The sequence below is a fragment of the Cotesia typhae genome, unplaced genomic scaffold (assembly GCF_013202065.1).
Source record: "Cotesia typhae breed Kobodo isofemale line unplaced genomic scaffold, CoteBio_Ctyphae contig_65, whole genome shotgun sequence".
NCBI lineage: Eukaryota > Metazoa > Arthropoda > Insecta > Hymenoptera > Braconidae > Cotesia > Cotesia typhae.
Window position 1 is genome coordinate 981,371 of NW_027423762.1, and position 17,142 is coordinate 998,512.

At 29.4% G+C, this 17,142-nt stretch overlaps 1 protein-coding gene across 1 annotated transcript; it reads left to right on the top strand.

Annotated features, from left to right (window-relative positions):
• The first annotated feature begins 14,531 nt into the window (after positions 1-14,531).
• LOC141532545 (carbonic anhydrase 2-like) lies at positions 14,532-16,578 on the top strand. Its single transcript, XM_074250932.1, has 6 exons — positions 14,532-14,808; positions 14,924-15,127; positions 15,210-15,354; positions 15,430-15,535; positions 15,979-16,206; positions 16,299-16,578. The coding sequence occupies exons 1-6, from the start codon at positions 14,748-14,750 to the stop codon at positions 16,407-16,409; spliced, it is 855 nt and encodes a 284-aa protein (XP_074107033.1). The 5' UTR covers positions 14,532-14,747; the 3' UTR covers positions 16,410-16,578.
• Positions 16,579-17,142: the final 564 nt, after the last annotated feature.

The window sequence follows — 17,142 nt, forward strand, 5'->3', positions numbered from 1 at the left end:
ATCTATATAGTATTCAAATTCGATGCTTTTAAATCATTTCAAATCATTTTAAATCGTTTCAAATTAGATTTCTTAATCAGGGACAAAATGTTTCAAGTTGTACTAACAAACCAGTTTGTTAAATCACAAAATCAACTTGTTGCTCTAACAAAATCATTTTGTTGCTATCACAAAATAATTTTGTTGCTGCAATAAAGTGATTTTGTTGGTTACAAAGTGATTTGTTGCAATAACAAAACTCATTTTTTGCTTTTCAAATGTATTCTTGTAAAATTTACTGTTACAAATTTATTTGTTATTCCAACAAATTTTGTTTCAATAAAAAAATTTGTTATACCAACTAAAGTATTTTGTCGAATCAACTAAAAAATTTTACTATAGTAACAAAACTGTTTTGTTATTATAACATATCAATAAATTGTTATAACACAAATTTTGTTATTTTAACATGTGATTGGTTATCCCTATGTTAACAAATTCATTTGTTACCACAACATATCTTAGGTTATCTTAACAAAAGTTTTTTCCACTCTTTCGTTAACACACGAAGAACAATTACAGAATCTCTATAATGCAAGTGAACTCATACTTAATTTGAAGTTGAATAAAAAGTCCAGCACAAATAATGAAATCCCAAAATCTTTAACGGTAATTTTTTATTTTGTATCATCCTAGTTAATACAGTTAAATCCTACTAAAATCAACACCCGCTAAATTCAATCTCCACTTCTAATTCCAAGAACAGCTAGTATGTATTCTGACTTTCTTTTTAGAGTTGCTCTTTTTATCGCTTTTATACTATTTTGTTGCTCAGAAATATTAAATGCTTGTAATTTAGAGCCTTGTCAATTTGATTTTAGCGGAATTTTGCTATGAAATGTTCCAGTAGATGTTTTCTGACATAATTTCACAAATATCTTTCTAAATTATTACAAAATTTGATACACATTTATAGCCGTAATTAACTTTAAAGCAACATTTACTCCTTTACTGGCTTTTGTTCTGTTAGTATAAAAGCACTTCATCATTTTAATGATGCCATCGATCGTAAAATTTTTTATCTTAATTAACGCAATTTTATTATCATTCATTTAAATTTAAAATTAGTATTGTAGTAGAGTCATTCCATGTCAAATTGATCAATAGTTGGAATCGACCTTTTTCGATTTGGACAAATTTTGTTCGGAAGTTTTTTTTTTTGAAGTTCTGCCAAAGGAAAAAAAAATGAAAAAATTGTTTTCAAAAGATTTGTAAATAGTTTTTTAATTTTATTTTTTCAAATATCTTGAACGCTATTATAGATACAGGAATGGCCTTTATTTCGTTTAAAAGGGGACACTTAGGACTCTTGAAAAAAAAATATTTTGAAAAATGTCTAACTTCAAAATGATGATTGACATTAATTAAGAATGGGGCTCCATTTTTTTTTCTTTAATACATAGTACTGATCTTAAAAGATTCTGAAATTATTAGAACTGGATTTTTTGTTTTTTCACAAATATAAATTTTTGAATTAAAAAAAAACAAGTGATTTTAACTTCCCGCTAAGGACAATTGAAAATTTTGAAAAATTCGGCCAGTTATTGATTTTAGCCCATTTTTCAAAAATCGAGTTTTCAACGGATGTTAACGTTTTGAGGTCCGTAAAAGTCTCTGTGTGTGTGTATGTGGCTGTATGTGAACTACATATAACTTTTGAACGGCTCGACCGATTGGAACTAAACTAGTGGCGTTTTAAAAAGTTCCATTAAGCTTAAATTCCATGTTTTTGAACCGATCGATTTCGAGAAATCCCCAAAAATTAATAAAAATTTTTTTTAAATATGGTTTTCTTGGAATAACTTTTAAACGGCTATATTGATCAATTTTTATGAACTAATCAGCTCTTAAACTCAAAAAACCACGTTGATCGCCGCCAGTCCGATCGGAATTGGTGGATTCGTTCGTGAGTTATTGTTGTCGAAAGAAAACCAAAAAGAGAGTTTTTCCGGAATTACTCCGAAATTCCTAGTTCGATCAATTTAAACTTAAAGGTCATTATGAAGCTTAAAAATTGCGTTGAATGCCGCGAACGCGAATGCGTTTATTTGATTTTCTTTGAATAAAGATAATAAATTAATCACTCGTTATCAGTTCATTGAAAACTTAGCTTATCATTTGGTCCATCTATTTTTGTTACGTCGGCTAAGTCTTCCGACTCTGCGTATTAGTATTCGTTCACAGATTGAACTTTGCTTGCGAAGCCTTTCTTTTAACTGATATTTTATCGGCTAGAGGTAATTATCAAGCTTACTTCATTTTGAAAGTTGTCATTTTTCGTTTCAAGAGAACAAAATAGTCATAAAGTGAAAAATGATTTTTTCTTACTTTTTAGAAAGAAAAAAACACAATTTTTCGGACGATAACCACTTGAAATTTTCAAATAAAATTTTATTTTTTAACTTCAGAAGTTTCACGAGGAAGCCAATAAAAATTCATAATAAAGTCACATAAAATAGGCCAAATTTGAAAAACTATTTTGTAAAAAAAGAATTAGAAGCAATTATTGGGATATGTTGAAACTAGCGTGAATTTTTGCAGAATTAGTTGGAAAAAATTAGTAAAAAAAAAATTTAAGGGGTCCGACTTCAAGAAAATAACGGTTATTTCGAAATAAATCGAAATATTTCATAGATCCGGACTTATGAAATATTTTTTGTATTTTTTTCTAAAAACTACATTGAAAAACAAAAATTTTCTATTTAATGTGGTCCCAATCGGTCAATTTTTAAAAAAGTTCTAGCAATTTAAAAAAAAACCAAAAAAGAGCGGTTTTTTTCAAAAATTCGTTTTTTGGGTTGGGTAAGAAAATCTGAAATAATTCCTAAAGATGTCTTTTTAGGGGTAGAAAAAGATTTAAAAATTTGAGTGAAATCGAAGGAGGTCGGGTTAAAAATGTTTCAATTTGGCATAGAATGACCCATATATAAAGTTAAACTCATATATAAATTTTCTGAATCAAAATGACGAGCTGAGTCAAAATATGACAAAATTTTTTGAAAGTTCCATCATGGGGGCAAATGCAATGGTTAGATTTTTATGAAATCTACTAAAAATGTTCTTTTGAAATTACTTTTAGATCACAGTGCCGACTGATTCCAAAAAGTAATAAGCTATATATATATTTCTTAAAAAACTTCGTTGAATACCGTAAATAGAATTAAGAGCAGTTTAATCACTTGAAGTATATTGTTGTCGACAAATTTCCAAAAAAATGTTATCCTAACCTACTTGCTTTTCATCTTCACAATAATCGAATTGATTTCGCAATCTTGAAGTTTCAGGTTCTCTTAACTATCTGCTGAAATAAAAAATAGGGATTTTTTAACTTCCCGCTAAGAAAATCGAAGATTTTCAAAAATCGGGAAGTTATTGTTTTCACCCCGTTTTGCCAAAATCGAGTTTTCATCAGATCTCGACGTTTTAAGGTCTCAGGAAGCTTCCCTGACTACTCCCGCGATGCTGTGTGTGTGTGTGTGTGTGTGTGTGTGTGTGTGTGTGTGTGTGTGTGTGTGTGTGTGTGTGTGTTGAGCTCGGAGAGCTCAAAACTACACGAAAATTGTATTTTTGAGCTCGAAGAGCTCAAAAACATAATAAGTGCAATTTCGAGCGCTTAATTACGAAAGTAGCAGGAAGTTGCAGGGATGGCCTTCAGGGTCAACCGTTTTCCTAATTTTTTATTTTTACTTTTAATGTTTATGATAATAAAATCTTTATGCTAAAAAAATAACAATTAAAAATTTTTTGTAAATTACTATATATGTTCATTATAGTTAATCAAATAATCAATTAGAATTTTATATGTGACATGAATCTTGTTCCGTGGTGATATTAATGTTGATATCGATGAACATGATTTCTTAGCACTAAAGATTAATTCATTAACTCAAACAGTGTCGATATCTCACTCGATGTATATAAAGATTGATTGATATGATCGTTCAATGGTCGTTGGTGTGAATCATAAAGAACGTGAAAACTACAAGCCATCACTTTTTTTCTTAGAAATCACCAGAAACAGAAAAAGAGAAAGAAAGAAAAATAAAAAAAGAGAATCTTTCAGGTTTTGCAGGTCCGAGATGTAGTAACGTGGGCGGTTAGGACAACGTCCTCGCCTTGTACCTTGTTCGGGCTCCTTTTTACGGTGCGTTAACCTGAGAGGGGCCGCAAGACTCCGGTTCTAAATCCTCGGCTGCGGTATATAAAAGCTAACCAAGTAACAAAAGTAATAAGCAACAAAGCAAAATACTGTTGAGACACATGTCATATTTGTATAGTTAGTTATCCAGCCTCCGTTTCACTTGAACTATTTTTAATCTTAGTCTAGTATACTCTACCGATGAACTTGAAAATCTGATCATCTACACTATCTGAAAAACTGCTTGAAATATTGGGTTTCATCAATATCGGTGTATTTGTTTAATCGATACTAAATATTGTTATCAAGAACTTGATACGAAACCGTGCTGTCAAAATTACTTTGAGATTTCTTAACCGATTGATTTTCCAAATCTGGTTAATCATTTAGGTTAAAAAAGGAAATTGCAATAAATACTATAAGTTCATCAGAATTTATTCATCCATTCGAAGGTTTTTTTTTTTTTAAATAAATATGCTTTTAACTGATTACAAATTTTCGTCAAATTTTTGTCTAATAGTAATACGAATAATTTCTGTTGAGTGCATCAATCAAATATTGGATTGCATATAACCTTTCACATAGATATTATTTTTCTATGTTGATGTAAAACCAATTTTACAAAAAACAAAAATTTTTCTTCTAAGTAATTCTAATTTGAATTTCTTAATGTAAAATCGTATTGAACAAACTTTATTATTGTATTTCGTTTGGTGGCGCTTGTGGGTAGGGTATCTACCACTTTTTCGTTACATAAGAAGATCATAACCCAATCATTGAAGATTCATCAAAATCGGAATCTATTTTTCAGAACCTACTCAACTAACTAAGACCTCTCCAAAAATCAAAATTGTAATGCAAAAGTTGGAATATAATGATTGATTACCGTCAATCTAACACAGCTAGGGGTCAATTATTGCGTTTCAACCTTTGCTGCCAATCTGCTATCAATCTGTGACTCAGATTAATACCAAACTGAGTCAGTAGATTAAGTTCAGTCTGTAACCGAGTGATTGTTGAGGTTCTTACATTATTATTTTGAATATTTATTGCTTCGATTAAGTATTCAATTTATCCTATTCAAATTAATTGTAAAAATTAATAGCTTTTTAAAATTAATAAAAATATTTACTCATTTAGTGTATTTTTAGCTTCAACAGAGAAGCCATACCATATACATACTATTAATTACATACCATTAGATATAAGAAAAAGTGCACTTAAAAAGAAAAAAAGTTAGGAAAACGGTTAACCCTGCACGGAAAAAAATGTATTATTGCTGCAACAGGAGGAAGTCATGTTCCTGTTTAGGATCCCATCAAAAGTGACAAAAGCCACTTAGAAACCCATAAATTTTATTGGTTTCTAAGTGGCTTTTGTCGCTTTTGATGGGATCTTATTGGAGTTTTTCAACAGGGGTTGCAGCAACAGGATGTTCCTGCAGCTGCAACAAATCGATCATGTTGCAGCAACAGGATTACTACTGTTGGTGCGACTTAATAGTAAAATATAGTTACTATAGAATATACTATCGCGGATATATAACAAAGTTTTCATAAAGCAATTTAAAGAGTAATTATGAAGTAATATATATTTTTTTATAATTCTTATAATTAATAACAGCGGCACACAAAGAAAAAAAATGTTGGATGTACATGTGACCGGACCCACCGGCAAACATGTATTTTGACCTGCTGAATTTCAATTTGAAGTCAGGTTGGGACGTAAACCCTCAGTATCTTGAGTAAATTGCAAACCCCCCCCCCTCCAAAAAAAAGGCAATAAATTGCTCTAAAACTGCAATCACAGCGATGATAAAATTTTTGTGGACCTGGATCAAGTATGATTTTCATGTTATTCAATCCACTGAACCTGAATCTGAACTTTAATTAGCCCGTACGACCGTCAAAATTTGAAAAAATTGCGAAAAACCAAAAAAAATTGCAAAAAATCATGAAAAACTGAAATTATCGAGACGAAAGAAATTTTTTTGAGTTCAGATTAAGTATGATTTTTATGTATTTTGTTCCGCTGAATTTTAAACTATAGTTTTTTGTCCCATTAATGTTTCAAAATTAAAAAAAAGTCTCATAAAACCAAAAAAATTGAGAAAATTGCAGTTATAAATACGATAAATAATTTATTAAACACGATTGATAATGACTTGGGTGCATTTTGATAAATGGAATTTGATCTTAAAAATAAAAAATTGTCAAACTTTTAAAATCTGTAAATAATATCAAACAAGAAGAAGGTAGAAAACCATATTTTTGAATTCATCGGTACACAAAAAAAAAGCGGAAAGTGCGTTTGGTCGGACCAACCTAGGGGTACGTCTTTCGACCTACTGAATCGGAATTCGAGGTCAGTTTGACCCATATACCCTTAAAATATCGAGAAAACTGTAAAAAATCTAAGAATCGGTAGTTTTAGTGATATAAAAAATTTTTTTGAACTAAACCAAGCATCATTTTCATGTTTTTCAATCCACTGAATACTAATGCAGAGTTTATTTCGACCATAAGCCGTTTTAAATGTAAGAAAGTTGCACAAAATTCGTGAAAATTGCGCAATTGCGAATATTGCGAAAAAAGTGTAATTTCTATGATAAAAAAAATTTTTTTGCTTCAATTCAAGTACGATTTCTATGTATTTTGATATCTTGACATTGCACCTTAATTTTCCTAGCTCCTTAATTGAAAATGTAGGACCTCAATTTGGAAAAATTTATAAAACTTACAATGTAGCAAATGATGTTTACTTTGTTTTGAATTATATATCTACTATAGCATGTGATCAACATTACCATGCGTGAAATGTTCGAATTGATAATAATCATAATTATAATAAAAAACAAACTGTAACCTCATATTGGGCCTTATCTTATAGAGGTCAGCTAAGAAAGGATTTTAAGAAATTCCTCCCCCAAAAGAGTTTGCAGGGGTGAGTATTAACAATGAAAAATTCCCGTTTTTAAACTGTAGCTCCTATTGACTCCAAATTTGGTAGGAATCTACTGTAAGAAATATAAAAATAATCTATAACCGAATTTTATGATATCTCAACTCCACAGGGGGTTACGGGGTGGGTATTAACAATTAAAATTTTCAATTTTCCAGCTATAGTTATTACAGACTCCAAATTTGGTAGGAATTTTTAATAAGTAATGTAAAAATGATTTATGAACGAATCTTACGATATCTCACCCCAAAGAAGATCGCGGGGTTAACAATGAAAATTTTCAATTTCCAAGCTATAGCTCCTATGGACTCCAAATTTAGTGAGAGTCTTCTATATGTAATAGAAAAAAAAAAGATCTAAGAGCGGATTTCACAACGAATCACCTCCAACAAGTAGTCCACTGACTTTACTCTTAACTGATGTGGGAAGTAATTTGCTAAGGGAATTTTATTGTTTCATTTTATGCAAAAAAATTTGTAGATTACGAAAATAATAATTAGAAAGCTGAAACTCCCCCGGGTCTTTTAAATAAATAAAAAAATAACACTCGGGTCGCTGAGACACGGTATATTTTCTTCAAATATCATATTTATATTAACGTAAAGCCCTATTAATATTATAACTGAATTAAAGGGCGAAAAATTCTGAATCTGAATAAATAAAAATGAACCCCCTGCAGTTTATTATATTCGCGTAAAACATTAATGGAATAAAAAAAAATTATTTGCTTACGTTTTATCACACGGTCGGTAAAAAAAACTATGGAAACTGAGGTGGTAGCGCGCGCAAGCCCGGGCACAGTAGTTTTCATCCACTGCAATTTAAAATGTTCTCAACGTTGAGTAACGTTGAAATTTAATTAATTATAAAATAATTTGTCATAATAATAATTATGATAATTATAATAATTATAATTAAGAGTAAAGTCAGTGGACTAAAGGTTCGCAGGGGTAGGTGTTAACAGTAAAAAATGTTTATTTCGAAATATAGCTTCTAACAATTTTAAATATGGTAGGAATATTTTATTATTCATGTAAAGATCATCTTAAAATAGATTTCAGTAAAGTCTACTTCCAACAGGAATTGCGGGGGTGGTTGTTAAAATCTAAAATTTTAATTTCCAACCTGTGACTTCTACAGACTCAAAATTTGGTGGAGATCATCGTGTATGTGGAGATATTCGTGTATTTCCGTACAACAATCTTCTTTTTGGCAGCGGAGAAAAAGTCGCTGTAAGGATTCCAAAACTTAACTTTACATGTACAGCTTTACAGCTATCCTGTCAGTGGACTAAGGATTTTACATTCATTTTATTTTTGCAGATCACATAACCGATGAATTCTTTTATTGCGGAATCGCGGAAATGTGACAGATTAAAATGAACGAATTTTCCAAGCACTTGAGATGTGGAAAAGAAATTTAGTTACTTATTTCAATGAAATTCATAAAACCATGAACAATTAACTTTCTATAAAAAATTGATGTCACGGAGAAAATTTTAGTTAACAGAAAATTCGTCGCACTTAAAGCTAAACAGATTTCAACTTCACTTACGAGACTTCCAATGAAGAATTTAAATTTATGCGATTCGTAAGCTATTTAATTTAAAGAAGTATGCAAATTGAAGCTTGCTTAATAAGCTTTCAAATATAATTTACAAAAATTTGATAGGATATCATGTTCAATTGTTATTGCACGGAAATTCAGAAAAAGTGAAAATTTTGCGAATTAAAAAAATTTTGAATTGCTGTCATTCCCAAACTATTTAATTTGGAAAAATAAATAAGTATGCAAATAAAAGCTTATCAAATGAGCTTTCAGATGTAATTTACAGGAATATAATATCCTATGTAGGAAAGTATGGCGGGCCCATGCTTGACCCAACTATGTACAATTCTGGACCAGATTTGTAAACCCGCTTTGGCCCAGCTTTGATAGAAGTCTGGAATGATAACAGGGTGCCAAGCTTGGTTGCCAAGACTGGCCCAAATTTTTAAGCGGAAGCAAGCCCAGGCTTATTCACCACTATAGAATTTCCTGAAAGAAGTAGATTATAAAATATATTTAGAATTTAATTGTTTAATGTTAAAGCAAATCAGTATTAAGAATCTGATTTCGAATAAATTGAATTCTCTGAAATAAAATAGTAAAATTCTACGAAACGGTTAAATTATTTTGTATAAAATGAGTAGTTTTTAGTTGAAATTATAAAAAAGGAATTTTTCAATTGTCATTAATTTATTTAAATTTTGATGTAGAGCTTACGTAAGTTTAGACGACAACTCTTAATTTAGACCTAACTTTCGCTAATTACAGAAATAAAGTGAAAATCGCATTTTCCCTAACCGAACTTCAAACTTGAGCCGTGCTCTCTAAATCTGAAACAGTAAAAATCACTAGAAATTAGTGGTATATTCACTATTTCACAGTTATAAGTATACCACTTGGTGTGGTATAACTGTCAAACAGTGAAATTCCACTGATTCATTTTAAGAGAGTGCGATTGCCAGACCTAACTCTTACGCCGTATGACCGATAAGTTAATATATAATATAAGTTTATACAATGTAATCACATGCTATTGATTAAATCACACAATCTAATTATAAAAAAATTTGGAGCCCACGAAAATAGCTTTTTTTATTAACCAAATAATTTTCACTGCAAATGTAAAGGTATACAATGTGTTCATCTGCAATTTTTACAACACGTTAAAAGATTTATTGTCCCTTTTTATATTATTATTTACGATAAATATTTTCTAATTTTAGATGGCTTTAGCAGTGTACTTATAAGTATGCTTCAAGGAGATCAATAAATCATTTCAAAAAGATCGAAGAACGACTGAAGAATTTTGCATGGGCGTATCAGAATCATAAAACTTTAAAATACGATAGTCCATCGTAGACAGTTTAATTGGTACGTTGTTGTCGTGGATACCAACTGTGATAAATTACACTATCAATACATTTGATTTTTCCAAGACTATATTGATTATTCATTTTATTCGTCTATTTGTAAAAATTAAATGATGATTTTACGACTATAAATAAGAAATTTTAAAGTATCAATTAAGTCATTAAAAATCAGCAAGAAAAGTAAATGAGTGAAAACTTAACAAGCAAAGATTTATTAATTACAAATATACACTATTTACAATGAAAAATGTCTAAAACAAGATTTTTTGACAAAACTATTAAGATAATATACAATTGTGGATATTAATTTAAGTATGTTTTGCAATTTACTAGAAAATAGCCGTTTGTAAAGTTGAACGTTTGTAAACTCAAAATTTTAAAACTGAAAATGATGCCGTTTATAAAATGAAGCAATCATTACAAAAGATAATACTGAATAATAATTAATAAAAATATGATGCAAAATGTAAACTTGTATCAACCTTAAAATGTTATAAAATAAAATTCGGCCAACCAAAAAAAAAAGATAAACATTAATATTCTCAATAGTAAAGCGAGCATAATAAAGCGAGTATAATAAAAATCCGAACAAAAACAGTTTCACTGTAAAAAAATCATGCCAAGTCCACGTTCATAAGACTATTAAGAAAAAAAAAATTTTATTTCTTTACAAAAAGATATAAAATAAAAAATTAAAAAATCCAAGTAACCGATATGGTTGTATATGATTTTCGAAAATTAAAAAAAAATTTTTGTAAATTTAAAAATTAAAAGAAACAATTTTGGAACGTATTTAGTGTGCGTAGTTACGAAATATTTCACTTTTTATGAAATTCCTAAATTGTATCTACTAGTGCACTTAAAAAAATTCAAGTACACAATAACGCACACCAAGTACGTTCCAAAATTGTTTCTTTTAATTTTTAAATTTACAAAAATTTTTTTAATTTTCGAAAATCATATACAACCATATCGGTTACTTGGATTTTTTAATTTTTATTTTATATCTTTTGTAAAGAAATAAAATTTTTTTTTCTTAATAGTCTTATGAACGTGGACTTGGCACGATTTTTTTACAGTGAAACTGTTTTTGTTCGATTTCAGTTTTTTTGTAATTATAATAAAAATTGACAATTTTAATTTAATACATTTCCGGTGGCAAACTATCCCCTTTAAGCTATAGTTCATGTAAAAGTTATTCTTGCGCCGCCTGGCGTGTGTAATTGCAAGCTGTCAAATATCTTTTTTCACTGTAGTTTTCCATCTATCATAAGATTAGCATGCATCGTTATATTATTTAGTCTCTGGCCGTCCGCTTTTTACATAAGAAAAAAGTTAAAATCTAAAAATCTGGGTCGCTATAGTTTGTGCTGATTATTTTTAATAATTTTAAATAAAAATTATAAAGATAATTGTTAATAATCAAGTAATACGCGTAATAAAAAGCATGAACTACTATTATAAAATATCATATAAAAAAAAAATCAAATTAAATTTGAAAAAAAACTTGTAACCTCAAAAAACGATTCTGCTTACGGTATATACACACTCGGTAGTCTGGCTTGAAAACGGAACTTGGCGCCAGATTCTACCGAATCTGTTGATCCTATTTTTTTTTCTAAGTCCAAAAAAAATTTTTACTATGGAGAAATTTTCCCAAAAACAAACATTTTTTTTATACGCCCTTATGGCTCAGAGGACCCATCTCGGATGCCAACTTTTTTTTTACTTAGCCGTATTTAAAAATGTATTATTTTATGAATGACAATTTTTCAAATTGGCTCGCTTTACTATTGAGTTTATTGACGTTTATCTTTTTTTTGGTTGGCTAAATTTCATTTTATAACATTTTAAGGTTGATACAAGTTTACATTTTGCATCATATTCTTATTAATCATTATTTATCAGTATTATCTTTTTTAATGATCGCTTCATTTTATAAACGGCATCATTTTCAGTTTTAAAAATTTTGAGTTTTCAAACGGCTATTTTTTAGTAGATTGTAAAACATACTTATAGTAGAAGATCCGAATTAAATTAATATCCACGATTGTATTTGAAATACTCTTAGATCTCTCAAAACTAAAATCACAAAATTTAGAGAAATATTTTACAATAGATCGAATAAATCCACCAAATTTTAATAATTAAAGAAATTGACAACCTTTAGCTGTTTACATAATTTTCTAATGAACTGTAAATTTTTTATTGTTAATGATCAATATTTAATATTGTGCAATAAAAAAAAATTGTTTCAATTTCTCGAATCATGAAGATGGTTTAAAATCTATAAATCGGTCGTTCCTAGCCGTTCCTTAATCTTCCAGATTTTTTAACTTCCCGCTAAGAAAAATGAAAATTTTTAAAAATCGGAAAGTTATTGTTTACCCCGTTTTTCATCAGATCTCGACGTTTTAAGGTCTCAGGAAGCTTCCCTGACTACTCCCGCGATGCTGTGTGTGTGTGTGTGTGTGTGTGTGTGTGTGTGTGTGTGTGTGTGTGTGTGTGTGTGTGTGTGACCCTCTTATAACTTTTGAACGGCTTGACCGATTTCATTGCAGTTAACGCTATTCGAAAGGGTTTGACCAAACTTAGATTTTGAATACACGTTGGACCGATTCGGACCCGTAGATTTTGAGAAATCTCAAAAAAACTACAAAAAAAATTTTTTTCAAATGTGGTTTTTTTGGAATAACTTTTAAATAGCTAAATCGATCGATTCCAAAAACTAATCAGCTCTTAACGTCAAAAGACCACGTCGATTGCCGCCAGCCCGGTCAAAATCGGTTGATTTTTTTATGAGTTATCGTTATCGAAAGAAAATCGAAAAAAGTATTTTTCCGGAACCACTCCGAAATTCCTCGTTCGATCAATTCATACTCAAAGATTCTCTATGAGGCTTAAAAAACTGCGTCGAATGTTGTCAACCGCGTGAAAATTGGTTCATTCATTCAAAAGTTATTGTAGTTTGAAAATTCAAAAAAATGTGTTGTATTAAACTGCTATGAGAGTTTTGAGCTCGAAGAGCTCAAAATTACATAAAAATCATATTTTTAAGTTCGACGAACTAAAAACCTTAATGTGTTATTTTGAGCATTTGCACAAAATGAGCGGGAAGTTGCCGGAATGGCTTTTAGGGTCAACCGTCGTCATAATTTTTTCGAATGCAAAGCTCGAAAATATACATATAATTTGAATTTTTGAGCTCGAAAAGTTCGTAAAAAATACAGATTTTTAAATGGCTATAATTTTTGAATGTGTCGTTTGATTTTGATTCGTTAGGCAGCATTCGAAGCAATTTTTTAATTTATGAAATTCTTCATGATATCTTGAGTCGATGGATCGAATAATTTAAACGTTATCTCAAAAAAACGATCAATTGAAAATTTTTAATTTACTGAAACTTTTGAACACGTTCTTCAATTTTAACTGTTGTATTTCATATAATAAGTTAATAAATTATTAAAGTATGGAATTTAATTGATCATACTGACGTATAATAAGGACCAGTTTTTAAATCAATAATATTTTAATTTTAATCATTAGTCGAGAAAACTGGTCCTAAGATCTAAATGTACAAATTGAAAACAAATCATCACAGTTGTAACCCTTGAAGTTGTCGCTACTTCATTTTTTTTTATTTTTTGTTTGTTTACTGTAATTTTATTAACATTTTACATTCCGACGAAATTATTATTTTCAAAGTTTAAGTGATCATTTTAATAATTTTACACTCGTGAAAATATTGATTTTACAAGTGTATTTTTATACCATATATCTATTTAAACAATTGTAATGCGTTTACAATTTAACTGTTAATAACCAAACAAACTGTCAGTTTTATCACATAGTACCCTATAATTTTATGTAAGTTGATCTAGCATACGACAATTCATAGCTAACAAGAAGACACGCAATGGCTATAAAGTGGATATGAAATGAACGTTGGATCTCGAGGGACAATCATCAAGGTAGTATGTCTACCCGCTTATTAATAACATCTGCCACGATAGCTTTTTATACTTTCTTGGCCGTGATGCAAAGGTTAATAACCATTGTAAGTTTACTATAATCAGACATTGGTAAGGGTCTTAATATGGTACGAACCTCGCCTGCAAAATTCCTTCATAATGGGTATGACCTACGACTTTATGACGTAACGACTTCCTTAACCTTTTTTTTTGTTTTATTACACTACGGCACATATTAAAATAATAAATAATTTAGTATTATTTATTTATATAGTATAATCATATTTTTGAAATAATTAATAATTTACTACATAATACATATTATATAAATCGTTAATATTTGTTGAGTTAATTGCATGATTTGAATATAATTGATATGAAAAAAAAAATAAGTTCCTAATAAAAACAATATCGATTCATAAAAACGATCATTTGCAGTATAACGAATTAAAAAAACTATGCTCGTGCGAAATCCAATAACTTTTACGACTGACAGGTCAATTTAATATCGCTTTAATTATAAATTGATGTTAGATATATATCTTTATGTATTTTGTCGATTGCAGTTATACCAAAGCATTGCGGAGTGATAAACTGGTGAACGCTGTAAGTTCTACTACGAAGTTTAGAATATTTAAATAAAATGAGTTAATTATTACTATTACTATCATGACCATTGAATAATGAATTAAAATTAACGAATTTTCAACTGAAGAAATAATGTTTCTTTCAATAAATATTTTTGCGTTATTACTTACTCAATCACTTACAACAGCTACAGGTATATTTTAAATATTTAAATTTACATTTATTTTATTGCCGTTTTTCTTTTAATAATCAAACTATTAATCTTATTGATTTGTACTTCGTGATTGTTGGTGCGATTGGAGAGTTAGATTCAAAGCCCCGACAGCTTGAATTCGATTATAAAGCTCCTGATAAGTGGAAAGATAAATTTCCGTCCTGCGGTGGGAGTAACCAGTCACCTGTTAATTTAGATTTCAAAAAATTTCGGGAAGTTGTTGATCCACAGAAACTTCAATTTCATCACTACGATAATGTACCCAAAAAAATGATTATTGTTAATAACGGACACACACGTAAAAACAAATTCAAAAAAATTATCCTTATAGTTTAGTTCAATTTTTTTTTATTTTAGATAGCTTTGCTTTATAATTTTAGTGGAATTACGAGGTCAATGGCCGGATAACGAAATACCTTTTATTTCTGGGGGACCACTCCAAAGTCAATACATATTTCATCAATTACATTTTCATTGGGGTATTAATAATCAAGAAGGAAGTGAGCATACAATTCACGGTAAAAGGTTTGTTTGAATTTAGTATCAATGGTTATTATTTTTGTTTTTCACATTTATCAATTTACTTTATCAATATTATAGTTTTCCACTGGAAATGCATTTGGTCCATTACAAAAAAGATTATGATTCTTTCAATAATGCGCTGAATCATACCGATGGGATTTCTGTTATTGGAGTATTCTTTGATGTAATAACATATTTACGATAATATTAGTCAGTATATTTTTAAGAGGTATCATGAAAAAATAACACAATTAACGGAGTTTGGAGACTAATTTTAGAATTTCCGACTGACAAGCTTTATGATTTTTAAATTATTTAGCATTTTTCACTGATCAAAGAAGAATTAGTACATTACTTACCTAGAGCAGAAAAAAAAGAAATGTCTCAGATCACATATAATTGTTGGCCGAGGCGAAGTTAAGGTCGACAAATGTGATCTTAGGCTTTCGTATTTTCTGCCCAAAGTATGTATACTATTTTAATTTCGAAATGGAGGATAACCTTGTTGATTGAAAAACAAACATCTTTGATACTAACTTTAGTTGGTCAAATGTTTGATACATTGTGTTTACAACAACAATAAGCAATACTTGGTTTTTTTTTTTTTTTTTTTTTTTTTTTAAAAAGATCCAACCAGACGGGTCGGAGGGGATAACAGATGTCCTGAAGAATGCATCTAATTTAGTAAGTCCACATACCGAAGTAAACTTAGAACCATTTGCTCTTTCCAACTTTGACGGAGTTTTTACTGCACCTAAATATGCCAGTTATTATGGCTCATTGACTACTCCACCTTGTACGGAAGCTGTAACCTGGATATTTCCAGTCTCTGTTTTGGATGTTTCTAAATATCAAGTAATTTAAACAAATTTAATGATAAAAATCATTAATAATGATCAAAGTTAAACGTAAATATTAATACAATTAATAAATTTTTTTTCTTTTAGATGAAAACATTCAGATGTATAAACTTTAAACATGAAGACTTCCATAATTATCGACCAGCACAAAAGTTAAACGATCGAATAATATACTTATTTAAACAACCACCAGATTAATATATTGATTTATCTTTAATGATCATTTATAATTGAATGAGATTATCAAGATTAATTACACTAAAACATTTATTGGCTTGAAAATATAATAATTTATTTTTTGGAATATTCAATCAAAACTATTTTTGATATTTGAAAAAGAAATAAAATTTTCGATACATTTATCATATATTATACAGCTATCGTACACTTTTTTTCATGAATATGATTAATTGACTTCACTGATAAAAAAGTTAACTTCATTCAAGAAAAAAAATCTTGAACTAAGTATACCATTTTGAAAAAAATTAGGAAAACGGTTGACCCTGAAGGCCATCCCTGCAACTTCCCGCTACTTTCGTAATTAAGAGCTCGAAATTGCACTTATTATGTTTTTGAGCTCTTCAAACTCAAAAATCTAATTTTCGTGTAGTTTTGAGCTCTCCGAGCTCAAAAGTTTGATAGAAGTTTCATAAATCACTATTTTTTTAATTTTCAAACCGCAATAACTTTTGAATGAATGAACCGATTTTCACGCGGTTAGCGGCATTCGACGCAGATTTTCAAGTTCTATGATAAACTTTCAAACACAAATTGATTAGACCAGAAATTTTGGTGTAATCCGAAAAAAACACATTTTGTCGATTTTTTTCGTCAACAATAACTCACGAATGAATCAGCCGATTTTGACCAGATTGGCAACGATCGGCGTGGTTTATTAAGCTCAAGGGCGAATTAGTTTTTGAAGTTGATT

Excerpts from the sequence above, each read along its gene's own strand:
- LOC141532545 (XM_074250932.1), top strand. The coding sequence starts at position 14,748 with ATGTTTCTTTCAATAAATATTTTTGCGTTATTACTTACTCAATCACTT. Across the intron at positions 15,128-15,209 it reads TGTTAATAACGGACACACAC|TGGAATTACGAGGTCAATGG; the intron begins GTAAAAACAAAT and ends TTATAATTTTAG. Across the intron at positions 15,355-15,429 it reads CATACAATTCACGGTAAAAG|TTTTCCACTGGAAATGCATT; the intron begins GTTTGTTTGAAT and ends TCAATATTATAG.